This window comes from Poeciliopsis prolifica, unplaced genomic scaffold, assembly GCF_027474105.1.
Source record: "Poeciliopsis prolifica strain line A6 unplaced genomic scaffold, Auburn_PproV2 SCAFFOLD036, whole genome shotgun sequence".
Taxonomy (NCBI): Eukaryota; Metazoa; Chordata; class Actinopteri; order Cyprinodontiformes; family Poeciliidae; genus Poeciliopsis; species Poeciliopsis prolifica.
In genome coordinates, this window is record NW_026562411.1 from 4,304,809 (window position 1) to 4,330,008 (window position 25,200).

Below are 25,200 nucleotides of genomic sequence, written 5' to 3' on the forward strand. Positions count from 1 at the left end.
AAAACTACTTTTCAAAGACAATGAATTGTTCTTTTTGAAAACTACTATCAAACAAATCAAACAAATAAATCAAACAAAATTGGTAATTTTTTTTAAATAAAGTAAATAAGGCTATGATTCTGTTATTATTGTTTCTTATATTTTTCATTTTAAAATGTTCTTTTTTTCTGAAGAAAGCAAAAAAAGATGATCTTAAAATATTTTGTGAAAGTACAACTAAATAAGAGGATACACTGAAACCATGCAAATGTTTAAAACACTTTAGAAACCTTTCACTTTTGTTTTGTAAAATTAAAATCTAAACTTTTTAAAATTCTTTTCTAATGTTCTTATAACACTTAGCTAAGTTTTTATCCTTCTAGTTCTTTGTGTAGAAATGTTGGTTTAATCTCTGGAACATAAGTTTCAGTAAATTGTTTTAATAAATTGATGTTTTGAGAGAAGGTGTAGATTTTTCTTCCTTTCTCCTTTTAATACTTTTTCTCATATCAACATGTGACATTTTTTTAACTGTATGAAATGAAATGCATGAAATAAACTACTCTGATTTTCTCTAGTTCTGTTCTTGTCTGTAATGAGTAATAAGATGCAGTAACTGACCCGGTCGCTGGCTTCCATCTTCTGTCCTCCAACGAACCAGTCCACTTCGATGCCTTCATATGAGAGCTCACACTCGAAGGTAGCTGTCTCTCCGGCTGTCACTGTCACATCCTTCAGTGGACGCATCAGCGTGATGGAGCGAGCTGAAGAGGACAAGCAGGACAACAGGACAAAGCAGAAACCAGTTAGAGAGCATGGAAGTTAGAGTCAGAGAGGCTTCACAGATAAACTCTGAGGCTGAAAATAACCCCAACCTCTGATTGGCTGAGGCCTGAAACAATGAGGCATGTCGCAGACGGCATGAATCATTTTATATATTTTATTTAAACTTGCAGGAGGTGAAGATCAGTAAAGGATTGTGATCACTAAAAGCAGCTATAAAACATGAAAAAAAACAATGTCTGACCTTTGACCCTGAGCTGAGCGTTGGATTTGGCATTGGCTGCAGAGAAGTCAACAGCTCCGGCCATGTCCATACGGACATTATAAAGGATCAGCATGTGTTTGGTTCCTTCCTCTTTAATCTCCACGTCCTGAAGGAAAAGGAGAAACAGGCAACAGAGTCAGAGACTTTATCTGCAATAATCCAGGGAAGGCCGCTGTAAGTCCCGGGAATTCTTACCGCAGACTGGTGCAGAGCTTCTCCCTTCAGTTTCCAGTTTCCGTGGACGTCCTCTTCGGAAATCTCAGTCTCAAACCTGGCTGTCTCTGTCTCAGTGACCTCCACGCTGTACAGGGGACGGACAACCTTGATGTCGCGCTCTGTGGAGAGAGAACCAAACCGTTAGAAGGAAGGCAATAGCATATTTTTAAACTTTTACACAGTAAACAGTTTTTATACGTTTCAAAAGCTATATACCTCTGTAATTTTGTACCAAGTTGACAAGTTATAGACTTTCAGTGCTACCTTCAATGTTGAGGTTTGCTGTGGTTTTGTCCGAGCCACAGTCGCAGGTGTACTCTCCGATGTTGGCCTTCTCTGCCTTCCGGACCATCAGGATTCTCTTCTTTCCATCCGTGCTGATGGCGATGTTCTTGGACGGAGTGATCTCCTTCCCGTCCTTAAACCATTTCACATCAGCAACGGCTTTGCTTAGTTCACAGACCAGCTTCACCTCGTCCTTCTCCACAGCAGTGTAGTTCTGCAGCTTGGTGGTGAAGTACAAGTCACCCTCTGCACACACATTTACACAAAACAGGTCAGCAACCTCTTTTTATGTGAAATACTATTTCCATTGAATCAAAGATGGTTTTTTCTGACACCGACCGATGACAGTGAGCATGGCTGTCATGCTCTTGTCCATCCCCTCCACCTTGATCATAGAGGTGTCGTCGATCGTCACCTCCTTGAAGGCCAGAGTGTGGACTTTTCCTTGATCCGACATATGGACCACCTTACTGGGAAGCAGCCGGACGTCGTTTTTGTACCAAACCACTGAGATGTTTTCATGAGACAGTTCAATGCTGAACTCTGCTGTTTCTCTCTCTTTCACTGTTACGTCCTTAATGGGTTTGACAAACTCCAGGCGAATACCTGAAAAGAAAATTACGACAAAGTTAACGCTAAAGAGATTTAGCAGATAACTTTGATGATTTTTATCTTAAAATAATAATTTTGTTTGTGTCACCTTGACTTCAGTGATATGTGGTCAAAACCACACAATTTTTTAAGTAAATTACTGCCATATTAAGTAAAAATATATGGCAGTAATCGCTACAAAATAATTTTTAAGACTAATTAAGCTTCATTTAGTTAAATGGTTCAACATGTCATGATTACCCTGAATAACAAGTTTGCCGGCGGTCCTCTTGTCCTCTGCCTCAAACATGTACTTGGCCTCATCATCAAAGGCCGCAGATCGGATCACCAGAACGTACATATTGCCCTCCTGTATCATCTCGTACTTGTCGTCGCCTGTCAGCTCCTGGGAGCCTTTGAGCCAGCGGAAGCTCTTTGGAGGTCTCGACACCTCCACCTCGAATCGGGCCTCATCCTTCTCATACACCTGAACGTCGCTCAGGGGTGTGAGGAAGTTCAGAGGAAGTTCTGCAGGAAAACACAAAGAATCAGTAAATGTTTTGTTTTCAAGTCATGGAAAATGGAACAAATAAGGTGGATGAGAAAAACGTGTGAGTTTATTTCACCTTTGACCTTCAAGTTGGCAGAGCATTTGGCATTGGCTGCAGAGTAAGACACCTCTCCTGTCATGGACACCTTACAGTTGTACAGGATCAGAGTGTGTTTGCCTCCTTCCTCTATGATGTCCACATCCTGTCAAACGAGAAGGGTTTAAGTGAGGTCAAGGCGGGCTGTGGGCGATTTGAAAACATCTGAGGTGATGAAACAGCAGTGATGCTCACAGAGGAAGGGTTGAGGGCTTCTCCGTTCAGCTTCCACTGGCCGTGCACGTCGTCCTCAGAGATCTCAACCTCGAAGCGAGCCGTCTCACCATCAAACAGCTCCACGCCGTAAATCGGCCGCACAACCTTAACGTCACGTGCTGGTGGAGGAAAGTTACAGAAAAAACTAAGTCAAACAACAAGTGTTACTGAAAAGGAAAGGTTGTTGATTTAGTTTGTTTATTTTTTTCTACATTATTTTCAAAAAAGTGATCTTTAATTTAGAAGCCAGTCTTTTCACACCATTTTTATTAATAGTTTGTGAAAAAAAGTAGCTATAAGAAATTTAACTTGTGCTTATTGGATAATAAATATGTACAATTATCTGATATTGTGCATTTACAAAGATATTCATATTAATTAAAACCTTAAATATCAGATTATGCTCTTTCTCTTTAAGAAATCAGAACAGAAAGCAGCTACCTTCGATCATTATGTTGGCCGATGTTTTGTCTGTTCCACAGTCACATACGTATTTCCCTTGATCATTTTGCGCCACTTTCTTCAGGACCAGAGATCTGCGGGTGCCTTCAGACTTCATGACCACCAACTTGGAGGTAACGACTTCCTTCTCATTGTGATACCAGACCACAGGAACGTCTTTGCTGAGCTCGCAGTCCAGCGACACCTCGTCTTTCTCGGTGGCAGTGTAATCCCGCAGCTTCACCAGGAAGATGGCGTCTCCCTCTGATGACGAGCATACCGAACAGTCTGTTAACATCTTCTTCCTGTTTTATTGTGTTAGTTAACTGAACACCTATTTGATCATATTTTATAAATTTAGTTTTCTGCAAGAAAATTTCATATTTACACATCAATAACTCAAGACAAACTTTTATATCTCATATAAACAGTAAAATAAAAGGCAGGGAGAGAAATCCCAGTAAAGGAGAGCATGCCGTTACCTATGACTGTCAGTTTGGCTGAGGAGTAAGTTCCCTTGGCTTCTGCCTTTATCTGGCAGGTATCATCTAGACTCAAACTCCTCATTTCTAGAGTGTGTCTCCTTCCTTCCACGTGCATGAGCACCGTTCGACTCACGTGGAGTTTGACTTCGTTTCGATACCAAACCACCGGCACGTTCTCGTGAGTCAACTCGATATCAAAGCGCACCGAGTTACCTTCTTTGATTGTTTGGTCCTTAAGTTGCTGCACAAATTTGAGCCTCATGCCTGGAATACAGCAGGTCAGTGCACACAGACAGGAGCGTTTGACGCCATCCAACACTTTGAAGCCACAAACATAGAATGAGCACATAGAGGAGACATGAAGCACGGCCGTTCTTACCTTCCACCGTCAGCTGAGCCGTTGACCTTTTGTCCAATACCTCTATCGAATACTGAGACTCATCATCAAACTCACAGCTGTTTACAATCAGCATGTGTTTCTTTCCATCGTCAATTATTTCATATTTGGGGCTGGGGGTGATGATTTCCACCCCCTTAAACCACATGACCTTTGGCACATCCTTAGTGATGGTGCATTCAAACTTAGCCTGTTTCTTTTCAGGCACAGACACATCCTTCAGCGTTTCAACAAAGCCCATTTCGATCTCTGGGAGATGCGAATAATTTAGCCATTATTGACAAAAGCAAAACACAGACAGTTTTTCAGCAGTGCCTCCATTCCACAAGACAAATAGATGCAGGGACTTAAAACAAACAGACAAACCAAGTCAGCGTGTTTGAAACAGGTTTGTACCTTTAACAGTGAGCATGGCACTGGTCACAGCATTCAGAGCCTGGTACGACACTTCTCCAGCCTGATCCAGCTGCACATTCTTCAGTGTCAGGAAGCGTTTTCCGGCCTCTGCTTTAATATCACATGTCTGAGAAAGAAAGTAGGTACATCAAAGATCCTGGATAACTTCTTATTGAAAGCAACAATATAATCTTTTCCAAATAACGTACCGGAGACCTGGTCAACACCTGGCCTCTGAGTTTCCATTCGCCAGGAATATCATGCTCAGATATTTCAGTATTGAAGTGAGCTTCCTCCTTCTCAACCACCTCAACACTGGCAAGAGGTTTCAGGATCTCAGCTTCACGCTCTGAAAATGTAGAAGTTTTTTAAATATTCAACAAAACCGTTCACTCACAACTTTCAAGCTGTTCGAATGTTGATTCCGTGAACAGACCTCCCAGTGTGAGTTTGGCTGTGTATCTTCGATTTTCAACTTCGATGGTGTAATCTGACACATCGTCAGGCTGGCAGTTGTTGATGGTGAGATTCATGTCCTTTCCATCTTTGTTGATCTCAACTTTGTCAGAAGGAGCGAGTTCGTTCTCGCCTTTGTACCATTTCCAATTGGGAGTGTCTTTGAACAGCTCGCATTTGAATGTGGCCTTGGACTTTGGTTTCACATGCTGGTCCCTCAGAGGCTTTACCAGCCAGTCTTTGACGATTTCTGCAGAGGGAAGGGTCACATTATAGGGAGATAGGTCAGACTTAAAAACTCACCATCAAAGAAAATGATTTCTATGACATTTTTAGCATGTATTGCAGAGACTTGAACATATTTTCAGACAACCATGTTGTTTGTCTTGTATGTCCAATTTTTAAAATCATCTGGAATAATTACTGCCATTCCTTGGTATGCTGACGACGTCCAGGTTTGCTGTGTGAAACCTGAAAAAACACTAATTATTCACAGAAGTTAAAGCTCTGACTTGGAAAGTTTAGTAACCTGTTTGACCTGTAATTTCAAATATTAAATTCAGGAAACAAAGAGGGCATTTTTATCTTTAAAACTACAAAGAATGGTTGAAATACATTGTTTTCTATTTTAGTGGCTCTAGGATTAGTTTTTATCGAGATTTGTCTTTCATTCACAGACAAGCGACTAAAGTTACTTTTCCTTCCTTTGGATACCAAATGGTTCTTGCATTTTCCCTACATTCAATTTGTATGGAGATAACTCTGGTAGAGATCTGGTAATGAATGGAGCAAACTTTCCAGTAATACTGAGTACTAAGAACTGGAGGTTTGTGATTGGTTGATTAGATTTTCTTTTACTTTTTCTGGTTTTAGTCTCTTTATAATCTGTTTTTATGAAGACAGAAATCTCTTTGATTTTGCATGCTTGTTCGTAGGAACTTTTGTCCAATACTTTAACCACCAGTCTCTTACGGTATATGATATAGTTCTCCTACAACTGTCATGTTAGATTACGTCCAAACACAAATCGTCTGATTAGTTTGGTATCAAATTCGTCTTCATTTGTTCTGTTCATGTCTGCAGATTCCTTCATGCTGCTGATACTCACCAATCACTTTGACGTTGGTTGAAGTTTTGACGTCTGCCTGACCATCTACTTCACAGGTGTAGAGGCCTGCGTCCTCATCGGTGGAGTTCTGGATGGTCACAGCGTGCTGCATACCAATCACATTAATGGCTACTTTTCCAGCCTTTTTCTTCAAAAGCTCTCCGTTCCGCTTCCACACCACGTCTCTTTCTTTGTTCAGCTCACAGATCAGGTACATTGGTTGACCTTTCATGCATGAGGTCTCAGGTTCCAGCTCCTTCAGCCATTTTACCGGGAGCTCTGTGGAGAGAGAAAAGTGTCTCCAATACAAAGAGGGCAAGTTCTTCAAACCACCCGAGTCATAACAGGTTTTAGCTTACCCTCAACTATGAGCTTAGCAGTGCAGGTAATCTCCTTTCCAGCATTCTTGGCCACACAGGTGTATTCTCCAGTGTCGGACAGCTGGACATCAATGATGTGCAGCTTCCGATCTTTGCCATCAGAGGTGAACTTGTGCTTGGGACTCTCGCGCAGGTTACTGTCATCCTTCATCCAGGAGGTGACGGCTGTAGAGGGTGTAACCTCACATTCAAACACGGCTGATGAGCCGATGGACTCGGCCTCCTGCAGCACAATGTCTTGAATCTTCTTCACAAACTTCAAAGCCACAGGTTTGAGCTTGAAGCCTGCAAATGGTTCCTCTGGTGGTGTTGGACCTTTTCCACCGGGTTTCATGCCCCGACCCCTTCCACCATCACCAGGAGAGGGAGTTTGTCTTGCTGCAGAATCAGAAATAAAAACTTACTCAATTAGTTTCAGGTATAGGAGTGGATGAAGAACGGAACGAAGCATTTCACACAAAATCATGTTTCAGACATGAAATGTGTTGTAGGTTTAAAGTTCTACTGTTAGAAGAGCACAAAAAATGTCATTAAGACTTAAGATGAAGCAGAACTAATTAGTTTCAGGTATATGAATGGATGAAGAACAAGACCAAACATTTGACACAAAGTCATTTTTCAGACGTAACATAAGTTGTAGGTTTAAATTCCTACTGTTAGAAGAACACAGAAAAGTTCTTGTTAAGACTTAAGATGAAGCAGGATCAGTTATGACAAACAGAATTCAGAGAACAGTCCAAACACAGAACAGATATAACAAAGTCAACAAAAGCACAAAGATAGCAAAAATATTAAAGAAAGTTCACCTAACAGTCAAATTTTATGTATCGTCTTCCCTAAATAAAACAATTTTCCTCTGATTGACCGATTTGCATATGAAGAGAAGTTTAATTTTCAGCCATTTTTCTTGTCATCAGAAAGCGATAATGATTAGACATAATGACTGAGACAAAACACCAAACAGGTTGACAACCACAGACGGAACAAAGACAATCTTTAGCTCATGCAGTTTTTTGCACCGATGAGGTTTTATTATCAATAAAATCCTCACCCCCAAATCCTCTGCCTCTTCCTTTCGAAGGTTCATCACTTGGTTTTCCATCTAAACATAAAACAATAAGACAAGTTTTAAGACCACCTCTTAGATCTCCTATTGGAAAGTACAGTTCCAGGAGATGCCAAGAAGAAAAACATGTAAACATTTCTAAGAACAGACATGGGAATATGAGACGTCAGATGTGAACAGAGACGTGAAAGACCTGGAAGATGAAATGGAAACATAATGGGATAAGATGCTTGAAAGGACATTTGCTTAGACAGCAAAGACAAACAGACAAACATCTGTTCTGCAATTTGGAAGATTGGATATTATGAATGAAAAGATGAAAACAATACAGCAGGTGGGATGACGGACCGACACAACTGACACACACAGATGAATTCATCAGCATGAGATGAAAGAATGGATAAAGTGATCAAAGAAGATGTGATGAGGATTAGATGAGAGATCTGGGATGGGATGAAGGGGCTCCAGGATCAGCTGGAAGAGTTCGCTCATCTCACCTCGTCTGGCACCAGGCATACCCGGAGTCTCAACGGCCCCATCTACCTCTTCACCTTCCCAGTCCTCTGAAGGAACAAGATCCCAGCCCCAGGATTCCTCCTCAACCTCGCCTTCTTCAGGCTCATTTTCAAAGACCTCCTCCTCAGGCTGAGTTGTCACCCTCTTCATTTGCACAGCGCCAGGAGAAATCTCCTTCGAAAGGAGGATCCGACCTTTATCAGGCTTTTCTGATTCTGAGATCTCTTCCACTGATGGCTTCTTGGGAACTTTTTTGAGTGTTATGGCTTCAACTGAGTCTTTGGGGGAAACAGCTTTTGGCTCTTTGGCTTTTTCAGAACTTGGCTTTCTCTCAGCTGGAACTTTCTCTAAGTCTTTCTGCTTTTCCGCCTTAGACGGTGGAGTCTTTTTCAGCTCAATCTTCTTCGGCTCATCAACAGGCTGTGTGGGCTTTTTGTCTTCTGCTTTCTCTGTACTGACCATGGGAGAAGGAGTCTTTTTGAGGTCAACATCTTTCTTTGACACATCAGATGGTTTTGCTGGGACCTTCTCTGCTTCAGGAGGTGAGATCTTCTCTTTAAGACCTGTAGGACTTGATTTCTTGGCTGGAACAGACGGTTCCTCCTTATTCACAGGTTTCTGTTTCTCTGTATCCTTCATGTCTTTGGTTGTCTTGTCTGGCATCTTTGTGTCTACGGGCTTCTTTAGCTGTTCATCAGGGACTTTTTCTGGCTTAGTGAAAGGCTTCAACACAACCTGCTCTTCCTTTACCTCTGGTTTGGGAATGACTTTAGGTTTAACTTTAGGTTTATCAGATGCTGTAGTTTCTTCATCCTTAGGAACTTGATCATCTTTTGTCTTTTGTAGCAGTTCAGGTTGGGACTTGGTAATATCTGGACTTGTGTCAGACCTTGTCAAAGAAACATCTTTGTCGTCTTTGCTTTTCAGATCTGATGCAGGTTGATCTTTGAGCAACATCTCACCCAATCTAAAAGGAGAGCGCTCAGTATCTATCTTTGCCTGACCTCCATCTGCAGTCTTTGCTTGTTCAGAAGCTTCTTGTTTTGTGGGTTTTTCAAAAGGCTTCAATGTCACAACTTCTGGTTCTTCATCTTTCTTTGGTAATCTCTTGATTTTCTTCTTCGATGACTCTGGCTCAGCATCTCCTTCCTCTGGGGCCTTTGTGGTTCTGGTCCACTTAGATTTCTCTTCTTCCTCTGGCTGTTGAGGTGTTTCTGTTTGACCAGCTTTAGATGGCTCCTCTGCAGGAACGGAGACCCTTTCAGGTTTTCCAAGTGGGATTATCTCTCGATCTTCTCTCTCTTGAGGCTTCTGGACTCTCGGTTCTGTGTCACGTTGTTTTGTAATTTCAGTTTTATCCTTTGAAATGTCTTTTTCAAGTTCTTTGGGTTTACTTGGAACCTGTTTCAGTTTGATCTGCTCTTGCTCTTGTTGCAACTTTCCAGGCTTTTCAAATGGTTTTAGTTTCACAGATTCTTGTTGCTCCTCCGTCTTCGGTAGTTTCTTTATTTTCTTCTTATCTACACTGGGAGCCTCGGGTTCCTCTTCTTTCTTGGGTTTTGTGGTTCTTGTCCAACCTTCTTTCTCTGTTGTCTGGACAATTTTAATAGTTTCAGTCTCCTCAATTTGACTCAGTTGAATTGTTCCCTGTTCTGCTGTAAAGACTCGCTCAGTTCTTCCAACGGTTATGGTCTCCCGCTCTTCTCTGTCATAAAGTCCCTTCACTGATAGTTCAGGATCTTGATGTCTTATCACTTCTGCTTCATGAGTTACGACCTGTTTCTCGGGTTCTGGAGGTTTGACCGGAACCTTCTTCAACTGAATGCTCTCCATTTCTGGCTCTTTCTCTTTGGGTTTTATGGTAATTTTACTCTTGAGTTTAGGAACTTCAGTAGTTTTCTCCTTCTCAATGGGAATTTTACCCTTTTGCTTAAGAGTTGGCACTGTGATTGAGGGAGTAAAAACATCTTTTATGACACATTTAAACATGTAAAAACATCCTTTGGATGAGACATTTGTTTTTTTGACAACACAAAAATCACACGTCACAACAAGGATTATTTTTAAAGGTTTATGATTAAAATCTTTAAAATAACTAGTTGAGTGGTTTTACTGTTAAGAGAAATTCACTTTTTATACCTTTAGTTGGTCCAGGAGCTGAAACTGGTCCCTTGTCTGTAAAAATTTAAACAAGACCAATTATAAACAAACACTGAACAAACAAAAGCCACATTTAAAGCCAAAGACAGAAGAAAAAAAAACAATCTCAGATTTGCTCCATTGAAGATCCTTTTTTGCTGTAATATGAATGAATTTTGGAACTCTTTAATACATGCGTTGGTCTCGTAAGACAGATATTTATGACGGGAAAGACTGTGAAATAGTTGTGCAGACAACATCACACAGTAAAGACATCAAGTTAAACAAAACAAACAATAACATTTTCAGAATCAAAAAAGGAAAAAGTCAAACACAGATAAAGGAAGATGAAGAAAAGAACTTTTACCTTCAGGTGGAGAAATTCTTTCTGAAACGGTGGTAGGTTCAGCCTTTACACTGGGCTTCTTCTCCACTGGTGCAACTGGAGCTACAAGAACGCCAACTGGGTTAAATCACTGACAATGATCCACTCAACAAACAACAACTGAATGAAACAGACAGTCTGAAAGATGTCACTGCTGCTATGACCAACAGATTTGACTTTGGATCAACAGAGATGGAGATAAGAATGACAAACAGAAGAAACTACCTTCTGGAGAAACTACTTTTTCTGCTGGTTGTTCTCTTGATATTGGAGAGGGTTTCTTTTCTTCTGGAGGAGACACTTGAGAGTACAACATACAACAAAAAAACGTAAAGACCAACATAACAAAAGATGCAAAGGTGACAACACTTTACAAAAACTGACATATCAAGAGTTAAGAAAACAACTCAGAGACCCAAGACCGAATAAGCTACCTGTAGGAGGAGCAACGTTGGGTGAAGGAGCTGCTGGTACAGATACGGATGGCTTCTTCTCCTCTGGAGGAAATAATAAATAAGATGCAAGATCATGACCAGGACAATAGCAAGGCCATAAGGACACTGACAAAAGCAGTGAAAAGTTGTATAAGATAAGACAACAAATGCAATGAAACCAAAGAAAAACAGGAGTCTTGTTTATCCTCCAACCAAGAAACGAATCAGACACAGAAAAAAGCTGACAACATAAAATATTAAGAGACAAAAAATCTACCTGAAACTTTTTGAGGAGGAACTGAGGGCTTTGGCTCTGGTGATGGTTTCTTCCCCTCTGGGGAGATAATTTGGGATTACATCATCATAATGAAAATACCATTAAGATAGTAAAGAAAGTACTGCAACCACTAAAAACATAAAACAATACAATAGTTAAGAGACAGCGTCAACACCATTTATAAAAAGACAAACATGGATGACCCTTCAAGTCAGCAAAGAAGATGAACACTCAAACCAATCAGACTACCTGCAGAAGGAGTAACTTTCTGAGGTGGAGCAGGAGGTGAAGGCTTTGGTTCTGGTGCAGAAGGTTTCTTCTCCTCTGAAGGAGATAATTTGGGAGTAGACCCATTATGATCAAGAAAACACGAAGCCTGGAAAGCATGTACTGGCACAACTTAAAACACGACAATCCAAAGACATGTCAAGAGATGGTATCAACATAAATGGACATAAAGACAAACATGGCTGACTCGTGATGTCAACAAGAATGAAGACTTCAATAAATCAGACTACCTGCAGGAGGAGTAGCTTTTTGAGGTGTAGGAAGTGAAGGTTTTGGTTCTGGTGCAGAAGGTTTCTTCTCCTCTGAAGGAGATAGTTTGGGAATACACCCGAGTCATCGTTAAGAAAACGTTTGGAAAGCACAAACTGGCACAACTTAAACTCGACAAGTGGAGCACATATTAGGAGATGGTATCAACATAAATGGACATAAAGACAAACATGGCTGACTCATGAATGCCAGCAAGAAAAATTAATACATGAAGAAATTAGACTACCTGCAGAAGGAGTAACTTTCTGAGGTGTAGGAAGTGAAGGCTTTGCTTCTGGTGCAGAAGGTTTCTTCTCTTCTGGAGTAGATAATTTGGGAAAACACCCATTATGATCAAGCAAACACTAAGCTTGTAAAGAACGCTCCTGCACAACTCAAAACTTGATAATCCGTGGGGATATTGAGCCATGGTTTCAACATAAAGGGACATAAAAACAAACATGGCTGACTCATGAATGCCAGCAAGAAAAAGAAACACATGGATCAAGAACTACCTGTAGGAAGAGTAACTTTAGGAGGAGGAGGAGGGGAGGGCTTTGGTTCTGGTGCAGAAGGTTTCTTCTCCTCTGGAGAAACAATTTGGGAAAGTCATGATCATCACGATCAAGAAAACATTAAGCTTGGCCATCATCAAACAGGTTAAGAGATGGCATCAACACAACTGGACATACAGACAAACATGGCTGACTCATGGATGCCAGCAAGAAACACATAAATCAAGCACTACCTGCTGGAGCAGTGACTTTAGGAGGAGGAGGATGTTTAGGCATTGGTTCTGGTTCAGAAGGTTTCTTCTCCTCTGAAGGTGATAATTTTGGAATATGACCAAATCATGTTCAAGAAAACACTAAGCTTATACAAGCACATACAAGACAAACACGGCTGACTCATAAATGCCAGCAAGAAAATGAAACATATGAACCAATTGAACTACCTGCAGGAGGAGTAACTTTTGGAGGATATGAAGGCTTTGGTGCTGGTGCAGAAGGTTTCTTCACTTCAGGAGGCGACACTTTGAAATGAAAGATACCAAGATCACAACGACATTCACTGAGGGCTGAGACAAGAAGCTGGTGCAGATATTAGATAGTCCAATCTGCACCAACAAGAATGTGTAAAATGAAAAACTAAAGATTTAAACAAAAAAGAGTTTTTTCTAAGACATACATTCTAATCAATACAAAAAACAAGACACACACACAAAAACAAGACACACAAACAAACTAATCTACTCTTTTCAAGGTTAGATCAGTGTAACAGGTTCCCTGTTCCAATCTTATGCTGGAATGGGTTAAATATAACAAATGTGTTCAAGAGTTTGATCTTAAGCGATCATATTTACAAGAATACCTTTCTCAAGAGGTTGTAGAGTCTTCAATGTAAGGTTTTCCTCTTTCATATCTTCTCTTCTTTGAGTTTTTCTTTCAGTGGTTGTAGCTCCTTCTGAATAATCAGTCTGAAAAAAGATTTCTTTTGATTTTGGATGCGACGGCTTTGTAGCTGAGAGACTTTGATGCTCAGGGACTCGAGATGTCTTCAGCGGTCCAGCTTGAGATTTCTCAGCTTGGATCACGGTTTCTGTTGGTACTTTCTCTTTAGAGTCAACAGCAACTTCGGAAAGAGATTCATGATATTTCTTTGTAATTTCTTCCTTGGTTTCTAGATGCTTCGCTGAGACAAAAGTGTCTTTTCTAAGCTCTGTAGCTGAATAAAAGCTAGGCTTCAGTTCTTTTTTGTCTTGAGTTTTCTTGAAAGAGTCTTTCATATATAAAACTTCATCTTTAACTAGAGAAACGTCTATGTTTGTTGGAGTAGCTACAGGATGCGTTCTTGGCTCTTTTGATGAAAGCTCAGCTTCAGGTAGAGGTGGGGAAACTGAGATCACAGATTCAATTTTCATTTCTCTTGAAACCTTAACGTCTTCCAGTTTTTCATACTCATATTCTTCAGTGTACCTCAAATATTTAGACTCTGTCACTTCATGATCTTCTCTGAACCTTGCAGGAACTTCTGTTTTCTCCATTTGTTCTTCCCTCTGGTATAAACTTCTGTCATCTCTTACAACTGACTCCTCGTGTTTTAATCTTCTTTCAGATCTTTGAACTTCTTGCTTGAGTTCAGCAGTTGTTGGACTGAAACTTTCTTCAGGAACAAACCTCTTAATGTCTTCAGGCACAACTGTTTGTTGTTTTAGGTCTTTCTCCAAACGAACTGAGATATTTTTGGAGACATCACCCAAGATTGAAGAAATGCACCATGAAGCGGTGGCCAAGAACCAAACATATAAAAAAAGATCGGGACAGAAACACATAGATATTAGTATATTAATATCTAAATGTGCATTTACACTAAAGTCTAATAAGTAATCTGTTAAGATTCTAAAGCATTTTTTATCGTCTTTGGTTACTGTTCACATCTTATACTTTGGTGTGGTTAGCTTTTTTTGATAACTTCCATGAGCTTTACAGACATGACAAAGATGAAAAAATAAGAAATTTAACAAACTTCTGACAAGAAATCTTAAGATAACAGATTAGAAGATCAAGATGAGTAAAGATTAGTTGATCAGATCTTTGAAACCGTCAAGTAGACATATCTACCTTGTTGTTGAGGTTTTTCAACCTTCTCTTGTTGCTGTGGGGTCTTCACTATCTCAACCTGTGGAGCTTCTGTTTTTCTCTTTAGGTCTGATGGTGGCTCCTTAAACTTTATTTCCTCCATAACCTTCTTTGGTGTTTCAGGAACTTTTTTGGAAATGGTCAAAATCTTCTCTGGTTCCTGTAAAGCTTTCTTTTCTTTTGGTTTTTCTGGAATCATCTTTTGTGTTTCTGGAACCCTTTTGGGAAGCTCTTGACCCCATTTTATCTCCTCTTCTGACTCTTCTGGGAACTTGGATGGTGCTTCGGAAACCACCTTTGATGATTCAGTAATCATCTTTGCTTTATCTGGAACCTTTTTGGGAACGTCTTGACCCCTCTTTATTTTTTCTTCTGACTTTTCTGGAACTTTGCCTGGCGCTTCAGAAACCACCTTTGGTGATTCAGTAATCATTTTAGTTTTTTCTTGAATCTTTTTCTGTGTTTCTGGAACCATTTTGGTTGCATCAGGGAACCTCTCAATTTCTCCTGGCATTTTGGCTTCATCAAACTTGATGACCTTCTCCACGTCTTCATAAGCCATCTTAGTTTTTTCTCCAAGCTTTGGTTCTTCTTGTGTCTGAGGGGTAAACTTGAGTACCTCTGGCTCACTCTTGGCAACCAATGGGGTTGGTTTTCCAGTAACTTCAAGCTCCTTCCTTTCTGAGGCAACTTAGAAGAACAGTGATTACAAGATAAACGTTTTAAAGAGTTTAAGTCACACTCTTACGAGTGCTAAGCATTTTGAAAGATTGTGTATTCCAGAGAAACTACCATAAAAGAGATTAAAAGACAAAACCAGCAGATCATTTAATAAGCAGTTTGTTATATGACCTCTGCAGTACCTTTAACCGGAGCAGCTTCAGTCCAGACTGGAAGGATTTTAGATTCAGGTGTTTGGACGACTGCTTTCTCTGGTCTGGTTACATCTTTTACTTAAAGAACATTTGTCTTGGTTAGTACACAGGTAACAATCAAGCCAATCAAAGATTACACTCTAAGCGAGTGAATTCAAAGACCTAAATACAAGAGGAGATAACAGCAGAAGAAAAGGTCAGAGATGAATACCTTCAGCTGGTCGGCGTTCTGGTGCTGATGGTGTAACCACAGCTGCTGATGGTTGGACTAAAGGTTCTCCTGCCTTTGGTAGCTCTGGTGCTTTAAAGAACATTTAAATAACAGATTTAAAGGCTGTAGTGCACTCTGTTATGTGCAGTAACACAAACAAACAGGACAACCAGTTTCACAAAATAAGATTCCCATCTCAAGACATTTATAAGAAATTCAAACTGGACAAACATTGTGGTTCCAGTACCTCTTGGTAAGATCTCCTCAGTCTTTGGAGGAGCAATCCTCTCAGCGACTGGATGGACTTCGGCCTCCACTGGTTTGGTTACAACTGGGACTTTGGAGAACATTAAAAATATTCCCATCTTTACACAGAGTTAATTATAAAAGTTTTGTTCACACCAAGAAGAGAGTGTTTCAAAGAGAGAAAGAGGATTTGAAATCTGAAAACCCATGTGAGGACAAGACTGGAGAAGTTGTTAAAGATCTAATCAAGAGGTTAGCAGCAAATAACATCCAACACAAAATCATGTTAAGAGCATTATGAAAATAAAACAAGACCTGGGTTACGTGGTTTTTCAGCTCGAACATTCACTCCTTTACCTCTCGGTTCAGGAACTGCAGGAGTTTTCTTGGCGGGTTTTACTTCTGGTGCTTCGGTCACTTTAGGTTCAGGTACTTCTGGTTTCTGAAACTGTCGTTTTGGTTCTGGAGGAACCTTTTCCAATTCTTTTGGCTTGAGTTCGGGCTTTGGTTCGGTGAATACTTCAGATTTAACAAAGAAACACTTGAGTCACAAAAAATACCCAAGAGTTCAAAGAGTGAAGAAAGTAAAAGACAACTGATCAAGCACATGAAATATAGACAGACATAAACAGTTGACTGATGGACCGGCATCAAGATCTCAATGCTCTTCAAGCACCGGAAGAACGAACAATGAATAAATGTATTCAAAGAGCCAACAAGAAAATCATCCAAAAGTATGGCTTGTTTAACTTATAGAAATTAAATATGTCAGTTATTCCAAAACTGCTGGAAGTCATTAACTTAAGAAATCCCATATATTTAACCATCATGTCTATAATTATTGGGTTTAAAATGTGCTGTGTTGAAGTGCTTTTGGTGCTAGAATTAAAAAGTATTCAGAGCCATTTTGATCTGGAACATGAAGAATTTGAGCCAATAAAGACTCACTTTATAAGAACATGCAGTCATAAACATTACCTTGTGGGACTGTGGGTTCTTCTCGCTGAGGAGTTGTGAAAGTATCAGGCCGTTGCTTCTTTACCTCAGGTTCTTTAAAACATTATTATGAAGTTCAGTTTTCTGACCACAGCAAACACCAACAAGATTTCTTTCACGTACACACAAACAATTAAAGAAGTCTGATAAACCAACAACATAGAACAGAAATGAGATATGACAATGATGAATAAAGAGTTTGGTATTTACAGATACCTGTGACGGCAGGTGGCTGTGGAGCTGCGCGCTCTGAGGGTTTCTCTTCTGGCTTCCTGTAAATCTCATGAACTTTAAAAGATCAAGAAAGTTCGGATTAAAAGCCAGACAGTTAGGTTGAGCAGTCTGCTTTCTGCTTCAGTCTGGGTTAATAAGAGCATAAGAGAAGAAGCGTGTGAAGAAGAACAAAACATTAATAAGAGGAGACAAAACACAGACTAAAGATCTACCACGAACACCACAGACCACCTGTTAAAACTATAGTTAAGATCTAGAAAAGAAGAAAAGCCTCTACAAGCAGCAGCAGAGATTAATAAGGTGAAGAGGCGAATATGGAGGTTAGCGGATTTTGATGTGATTTTTTGGTTCAGCCAGAGCTCTAGGAGCGTTGCAGAATAGCTTTAAAGCTGTTATACCTGAAGTGATTTCCTCTCTGACTTCAGTACGGCCAATAAATTCTTCCACAGCTTTTTTCTCTTCTGGCAGAGGAGAAAAGGGAACTTAGACAGAAAACAAGACCTGACTGTAGCACTGCTTTAATAACAAGGTGACATTAATGATCAAGAAGTCAACAGAGTAACAAACTGGCATGACACATGAAGACCAGAACCAGTTTGAAACAGACAGACTGTGAGGAGACGGCTGACGTATAAATAAAGGAGTGAACGACGCTGATACCTGAGACGGAGGAGAACCGAACCGAAACCGTTTCTTCTTCAACCGTCAGACTCTTAAACTCTACAGGAAACCATTAAATGATAATCAGATCACAGGTTCATTCACTGAGACGTTTCTGTGCAGATAAGGACCATGACAACATTTTTCTGGACTAATTTAAATGTTTTTTTGCATTTATGATTCAAATTTTGGTTTATGATAGTTTTGAATAGTCCCTATAAATACATAAAAAAATCACAGAATTTATTTTAATGTTTGACCTCAAATTACTACGTTTATGAATCCAAATGTATGTAATAACAATACTTGATATTTGCAGATTTTTTAACTCAGCCATGATCCTCCTCTATAAAACAGATTGTTCTCAGTTGAATTTGAGATATTTATCTATTTATTTATTTGCGAGTTAAAATTTATTCCACGGCACTTCAGACATGAGGATGTAGTGAAATAGTTAATGTTCTGGGAGTTTATCAGGATCACACTGTTATTTGGGATGAAAGTTAAAGGATGGAGATGACGATGATTTTGATGATTAAATGTAACGATGAAATGTTTTCATGGACATGATGAAGGTTTATAGATTCATTGTTGTACCTTTGACTTCAGATCGTTCCTCGTGGTGATAAAATTCGGAGGATTCTTTTGACAGAAAGAAAAGGTGAATGAAGGAGATGAAACAGACGCGAAGTGAAAAATGTTCCTCTTTGTCCCAGACTCACCTTGGGAAATAATCATGGAGCCCATGTCTGGGAGCTGAACTGACAAATCTGGGATGTCTGAAGGTGCATTTATGAAAGCGTGATTAAATTTCAAATTAACTTAAATTTATTTTTTTAAATGTGGGAGGACACATTTTTCCATACCACTATGTAACCAGAAAGAAATGTTTGTACATTATTAGATTTACCAAGATACAAGCTGAGAAAATAAACTTGAGTTTATTTTGAAACGACTCACCCTGAGGAACCTTTCCTAACCCAACGTCTGTGAAAAAATAGGATGCAATTAGATCTGTGAATGGGTGTAAATGTCTCTGATTGCTGCTGTGGGCTGAAACAACAGACCTTTGCCTGAGAGGTAAAGCTCGGCGGTGCTTCGAGCTTCTCCCATTGGCTCCAGGCGAGCGATCACGGAGTAAACGCCTGGCAGGTGAAGACAGTATTGTTCTGTTTTACTCCATAATTAAGGTTCAAACAATTTTGGTTTAATGCTGCGTAGAGATTGCGTTCTTTCTACAGTTTTTTGAAACATAGTTCAATAAGAACTCTTGTCTGTGATTGAGGAGGTATGAACAGAAGAAACTTCTGTATTTCTGTTTGTCAGAAACGTTCCTCCAGAGGAAAAAGAAGGTAAATCTTTTTGACAAACCTTCGTCCTCTGCTGTCACGTTGCGGATCGTCATAAAGTGCCGTCGGCCTTCTGTCTTGAAGTTATATTTGGGGCTTTCTTTGAGCTCCCACGAGTCTTTGTACCACGTAACGGCTGCGTTGTCAAAGGACAACTCACATTCGAAGGTGGCGGAGTGACGTTCGCTGACTTCGATGTTTCGGATGCGTTTAGTAAACTGAATTTGGTCAGCTAAAATCAGACAATTAAAGATGACATTTAATTTTAAAGAGTTGCGTTTTGTCTGAAGTTATCAAAGTGTCACATTTGATCTCGTCTTCTTTAAAGGAACAGACAACACAGAAAGAAAAACTGCAGGACATTCGGCAGATTTAAAGAGGTTAGTCTGGTTGTGTTTGACTCACCTGGTTTGTAATCCGTTCCTGATGAGGAAATAAAGTATCGGCGCATGAGGACACACTACACACACATAGAAGGGGCTCCAGCAAGGAGAGGACATGGAAAACACTCTTACCTGTTACGGTGAGTTTGGCGTTGGAGATGTGAGGACCACACACCACACGGAAGTTCCCCTGATCTTTGACCTGGCAGTTCTTAATCTTCAGATAGTGGCGGTGGCCTACACTGCTGATCTCGTATTTATCACTGTTCTCCAGTTTCTGCGTTCCCTTGTACCAGGTCAGAGAGATCTCTGGGTAGTTGATCTGGATCTCGCACTGAAACGTTGCTGTTTGGTTCTCTGTGGTTGTCTGGTCAGAGATGTCTTCCATCACAGACACAGGCTAAGGACAAAAACATCAATTATGATCATTTCTATAGCTGGAAACAGCTGTGTTACTACAAACAGCCATTTGTTCTCAAATACGTTTTGGCGTTTACCTCCGTGTCGACACGTCCCTCCAGCTGCTGGATTAGTCTGGCCATGTCTTCCTCTTCAACCCGACCACCATGTTCCACCTCCTGCCACAGGGTATAAGGCAACACCTTCACAATCTTTCAGTAATCAATACCAAAGATATGCAACATCCCAGTTTATCTTGTTGGTACAAAAATAATTCCCCACATTAGCAACAACAGTTTTATCAGCTGAAACTGTTGTGAAATGTAGATACCCTGAGTGGCACAGATACTGTCGGTCCCGTCTCCTGACTGCTAACATATGAAACAGATAATCACCTATATAGGATTGTCATAATATTTTTCCTGACAGGTGCAAAATCCTTTAAGCTGAACCTTAACAAATAATAAATATCTTTTAGAATTGTTGTTGAAAGGTTGTTAAACTGATAATATGGGTAAAAGATGGAGCAGATTTGTCCCTCAAATCTGTACTTTTACAATCAGTTAATCAGTTTTCCCCAGTACCGCTTTTCCAGTTTCCATCTCCTTCTCCCTCTTCAGGAACTCCACAGCCTGCAGGATGGCCCTGTAGTCATGGATCCCATGTTCAGTGAGGATCCTCTCATAGTCTTTAGGGTCATGACCTCTGAGCAAGTCAACAATACTGATGTTTTCAAGTTTCTTTGGGCTCTTTTGCTTGGAGGGAGTTCTGAAAATATCATACATGAAGTCATTGAGCAGGTAGAGACATTTGTTCCATTAAAAGAATTCAAAGTCGGGTGGAATATAGAAATGAACTTGTATTACTTCTTGAGTTTTGTTCTGATATCTCCCATTCCGTCCCCTTCATCCTTTTTGGTGACTTCTATGTCAGCGCTGGACTCGATCTCTCCATGTTTGTTCGTGGCGACACACCTGTAGAGACCAGAGTCGGACTTTGTCACCTCTCTGATCTCCAGTTTGGCATCCTGGCCCTTGTGCTCGATGGAGATACGACCACCAGCGGTGATCTGTCTCCATTTGCCCTTCATCCACTTCACGCTGGGGATTGGATCACCCCCAATCTTGGCAATGAAGGTTGCAGTGCCCTCTGAGGAGAAGCAAATGTAAAGAAATAAGTAAAGCCTTACCTTCAAATGGGAATGTTTAGAGGAAGAAGAGGAATGCTGTCCCTACTCTCTGTGACTGAAATGTTTTTGGGTTCTTCAATGAAGAAAAGGTTGTCAAGTCGTTTGACTGGGGCAGCTGCAGCGGGGGTCGGTGCCTGGGTGGGCGAAGGCTTGGCTCCTTTATCTGAAGATACATGGAAACCAAACTGAGGCAGTGAGTGGAAAGTTACTTTAACAGTTTGAGTCTCTGGTTTTTATTAGGGTGGACACCTATCAAGACTACAACATTAATAGATTCAAATATGATGGTTAGTTTTTCGTCAAACCTTTGACTTGTTTACTTTTTACAGAAAGTTCAACTGCTTACCCTTCACAGTGACCTTGGACTTGCAGAAGTCAGTACCAGCTGCATTGCTGGCTTTGCACAGATAATCTCCTGCATCTGCCTTTGATGCAGAGCTGACCTCAAGGGAGGCCGTCCCACCGACAAATGTGATTTTGGTTTTATCACTGGACTTCAGCTCCCTCCTGTCCTTCATCCACTGGATGTTCAGAGGAGACGAGCCTCTAACGTGGCATTTGAGGCTCAACTTCTCCCCTTCGTTCACTGTGACCGGTTCCAGAGGGACGTCAAATTTAGGAGGCTGACCAGTTTCTGAAGGTGAAAAAGAGGCTAAATAAATGAAGATACTTGCCTAAAACATAATAACATAAGGACGAATACTTTTTACATCTTTTACAGTATTTGTTAAAATTAAAATAGACGACAAAAGAGGTGGTGCTCAGAAAGCCTGTGTTGTTCTGACTGTGGCCTTCCGGTCATCTGTAATGTTGGGTCTGCTGTCTCTCATCTTTCTTGTGACGGTAGTACATAGATCCTCTATGTACCAAAGCAGCACAGTATCTCATGAAGCTCATGACTTTGGTATTTCTGTTTGTGCTGGCTCTTGAGGGTTTTACTGCAGTTTTAGGTCACACCTTGTGAATAACTCTTGAATGGACTGTTCATCCCAATCCTGTACAGGCTGCAGATATTTATGTATTTCGTGTACCTGTTGTCTATATTTTTTTCTTCCACTAAACTTTCCATTTATATGCTTGGATATAGCCCTCTTTGAATAGACAATGTCACCGTTTGTGACTTACCTCATTGTGGAGAGAGTTAATAAAAAATACTTTTATTCATCTTCTGAGAAACTGGTTTTGTTTTTTATTACCTGCAAGTCATAACCATCAAAACATGCTGAAATAAATGCTTAAAATAAATGAGCTTGACCTTTTAAGTGGAAAAGAACAATCTTTTTGAGGACACTCTAAGATAAATTTGTATGATAGGGTATGTTACTGAAGGCTAGCCTTCCTTTTAGGAGACAAAGGAATTCTCATACAGAACAATTTCGATTTGCCAGACTAATGGATTTATCTAAACCAAAGAACCGTTAATTCACATCAGAAAACTCTGCACAGCATTCATCCAATCTGGTAAAGGTCATTTTAGGGTTGCACTCCCTACCTGAAACTGTGAGGGACACCTGACATGACACTTTCCCTGCTTCGTTGGAAGCCTGACAGGTGTAAACACTGCTGTCAGAAACCGCAGAGTCTCTGATACACAGCACAGCCATGTTGTTCTTGAAGCTGATGTCATATTTTCCAGAGGCAAAGATCTCTTGGTTGTCCTTGTACCAGGTGACGGTCAATGGCTGGGAACCGGACACCCGAGCCTCCATCTTTACTACCTTACCAGCTGAATCCACGATGGACTCAGACGGCCTCTTAGTGAAGTTTGGAGGTACTTTACGTTCTGTGGGGGATAAAGTTCAGAAAATCAGGTCATGTTGGGAGAGTAAGCAAGTCATTTAACATTTATTCTTCTTTGGGCCACTGGGCCTTTACCACAGCGTTGGAAAATAAAATCTACCATAGATGACAAGACAACAGGAGCACAAATTGTGACATAAATGCAACAGAAATGAACAATATTCACCCTGTGAACGAACTAACCATAACTTATCCACAAAAGTAGACATGTTTCTGACAGTAACTCTGTGACATCATGTCTGATTCCAAGCCTGCCTTGCACAGAACCAACCAGCCGAAAATCCGACAATGACAACATTCAGCGTCTCTGACGATACAAAGTGCACGGAGTGTTACCCATAAATCCACAGGAATCGACTGGACTGCATGTTAGTAGCAGTTACAGTAAACAAAGAGATGAGATGACATGTGTTGGTTAGTGGGTTACCTATTTTAACATGAGCGTGACATGTGTCAGTTCCTTCTGCATTGGAAATTTCACAAGTGTATTTCCCTGCAGCAGCGATTCTGTCGTTGTTGAGGACTTCCAGAGCGCATGATGAGTTTGTAGTTTTCACGTTGTATAGGTAAGAGGCCCAGATAAGCTTGTCATCTTTCTTCCATGTGACGTGAACCCTTTGGCTTCCGGTGAAGGTGCAATCCAGTCTCAAGGGGTTGCCCAAATGATGAGTGACGTCCTCTAGTTTCTTTGTAAACCGAACAGGTTCTGAGAGAAGCAATGTTGCAATCAATCTTAGACACCTCAAAGACTATATAGCATGTGCCTGTGCACATCTGTGGATCTTTGGATTTGCATAAACTATTAATGTGTTTGAGGAAGCTTTGGCTCATGGGCTCGACGCACGGGGAGCGACAAATGAGTTTTGGGCCATTGGGAATAAACCCGACACACAAGACGCGATAGCAATGGAACATGATACCGGTGGGACGCGATACTGACGGGACGCGATAGCAATGCCACAATCACAGCAATGCCAACTTTCTTGGGTGGCATTGCTTTTCCGCGTATGCACAACTTTGTATGCAAACTTTAAATTTCATATGCACAAAGTTTGCCAGTTGCTCGTCTGGCTGAGGAAAAGTTACATAGGAAATTAATGAAGATGGAGTGAAGTCGCTCCCAGGGTGTCGAGCCCTTAAATTTGGATTTCTCAATTTTTAGAGTATTATTAGTGGTTAACAAGAGGAGCTATTTAGTTCATGCATAGAATTAATAATGTGAAATGTGAGTGATGTATTGCTGGTTATTGTTACCTAGTTTGACATAAGCATGGCAGATATCTGAGCCTTCACTGTTGGAAATTTCGCACGTGTATCTCCCACGAGCCTCTTCTCTGTCGCTGTTGAGAACTTCCAGGACACAACTGCAGTCTGTGGTCTTGACATTGTACTGATAAGAAGCCCAGATCAGTCGCCCATCTTTCCTCCAGGTCACGCTAACCCTCGGACTACCAACGAAGGCAACTCTAAGTGCCAACGGTTGTCCCACTCTGAATGTGGTGTTTTCCAGCTTCCTGATGAAGCGAGCAGCTTCTGTGAGAGGCAGTGATGAGAGTTAGAAGCAAAGGTGATGTGGAGCAAGCCAAAGTTAGAATTACAATTCAAGCATTGAATTAAAATTAAGTAATAAAATTAATTCAACCTTAGATTAAATGAAGGACTAAGTAAAGGCAAACCACCACCCAAGACCAAGTTCTGCTCTACCAGTTTCTGCCCCAAAAGTTATTAGATTTGTCTCAAGAGATTCATTCTTTTTATTACATTCAGCATGCAGACTAGTACCAAACTAAATGACAAATTTCCCATCTATTATCAAAGAGAGGATTATTTAAGGTCTGTGCACAAAAGCTAGAATGTGAGCTAAGTAATGCTTTACAAATAGATTAAATTATTATTGTAATTTTAACTTTGACATTTGACACAATATTGCCAAAAGTATTTGTTTATGCCAAAAGAAAATCATTGGATTCAGATGTTCCAATTATGGCTAACGGTGTAAAAAAGTGTCTAGGCCTAGAAGACCTAGAAGCTTTTTCTAAACATTAAAGAATGGGTCATTCTCAGACACTCAATAAATGTTAGTATGATACTGAACTAGGATGCCACATGTGGAATAAGAGCACTCATGAAATGTGCTAGTCACTAAGTATTCCACAGTAAATACTAATCACTTTCAGAACATGAAAGTGATTAGGAATAATATCAATTTAGCCATAAATT

General features: G+C 40.4%; 1 protein-coding gene and 1 long non-coding RNA gene across 3 annotated transcripts in view; both read right to left on the reverse strand.

The window, feature by feature from the left end:
- The window catches only part of LOC129374559 (titin-like), a 150,932-nt gene that overhangs the window by 83,399 nt on the left and 42,333 nt on the right, over nt 1–25,200 (reverse strand). The window contains exons 64-100 of one of the 2 annotated variants that reach the window (XM_055053028.1): nt 22,673–22,963; nt 21,527–21,814; nt 21,227–21,343; nt 20,858–21,140; nt 20,576–20,759; nt 20,090–20,170; nt 19,725–19,992; nt 19,615–19,632; nt 19,232–19,441; nt 18,928–19,005; nt 18,821–18,847; nt 18,583–18,639; nt 18,458–18,502; nt 17,861–17,920; nt 17,599–17,661; nt 17,183–17,254; nt 16,949–17,020; nt 10,734–10,814; nt 10,367–10,402; nt 8,209–10,170; nt 7,697–7,747; nt 6,625–7,023; nt 6,266–6,544; nt 5,138–5,407; nt 4,911–5,050; nt 4,702–4,828; nt 4,288–4,554; nt 3,906–4,172; nt 3,424–3,687; nt 2,962–3,101; nt 2,746–2,872; nt 2,381–2,647; nt 1,868–2,134; nt 1,508–1,774; nt 1,223–1,362; nt 1,007–1,133; nt 601–743 (exon numbers count right to left, since the gene is read on the reverse strand). In XM_055053028.1, the coding sequence (XP_054909003.1) occupies nt 601–743; nt 1,007–1,133; nt 1,223–1,362; nt 1,508–1,774; nt 1,868–2,134; nt 2,381–2,647; nt 2,746–2,872; nt 2,962–3,101; nt 3,424–3,687; nt 3,906–4,172; nt 4,288–4,554; nt 4,702–4,828; nt 4,911–5,050; nt 5,138–5,407; nt 6,266–6,544; nt 6,625–7,023; nt 7,697–7,747; nt 8,209–10,170; nt 10,367–10,402; nt 10,734–10,814; nt 16,949–17,020; nt 17,183–17,254; nt 17,599–17,661; nt 17,861–17,920; nt 18,458–18,502; nt 18,583–18,639; nt 18,821–18,847; nt 18,928–19,005; nt 19,232–19,441; nt 19,615–19,632; nt 19,725–19,992; nt 20,090–20,170; nt 20,576–20,759; nt 20,858–21,140; nt 21,227–21,343; nt 21,527–21,814; nt 22,673–22,963 (7,835 nt within the window). The remainder of the gene's footprint in view (nt 1–600; nt 744–1,006; nt 1,134–1,222; nt 1,363–1,507; nt 1,775–1,867; nt 2,135–2,380; nt 2,648–2,745; nt 2,873–2,961; nt 3,102–3,423; nt 3,688–3,905; nt 4,173–4,287; nt 4,555–4,701; nt 4,829–4,910; nt 5,051–5,137; nt 5,408–6,265; nt 6,545–6,624; nt 7,024–7,696; nt 7,748–8,208; nt 10,171–10,366; nt 10,403–10,733; nt 10,815–16,948; nt 17,021–17,182; nt 17,255–17,598; nt 17,662–17,860; nt 17,921–18,457; nt 18,503–18,582; nt 18,640–18,820; nt 18,848–18,927; nt 19,006–19,231; nt 19,442–19,614; nt 19,633–19,724; nt 19,993–20,089; nt 20,171–20,575; nt 20,760–20,857; nt 21,141–21,226; nt 21,344–21,526; nt 21,815–22,672; nt 22,964–25,200) is intronic. The other variant, XM_055053030.1, reaches the window with a different exon arrangement.
- On the reverse strand, nt 11,219–16,406 carry LOC129374563 (uncharacterized). Its single transcript, XR_008607516.1, has 3 exons — nt 16,328–16,406; nt 11,463–11,519; nt 11,219–11,248 (listed from the first exon to the last, which is right to left on the reverse strand). It is a non-coding gene; the product is annotated as an uncharacterized LOC129374563 (long non-coding RNA).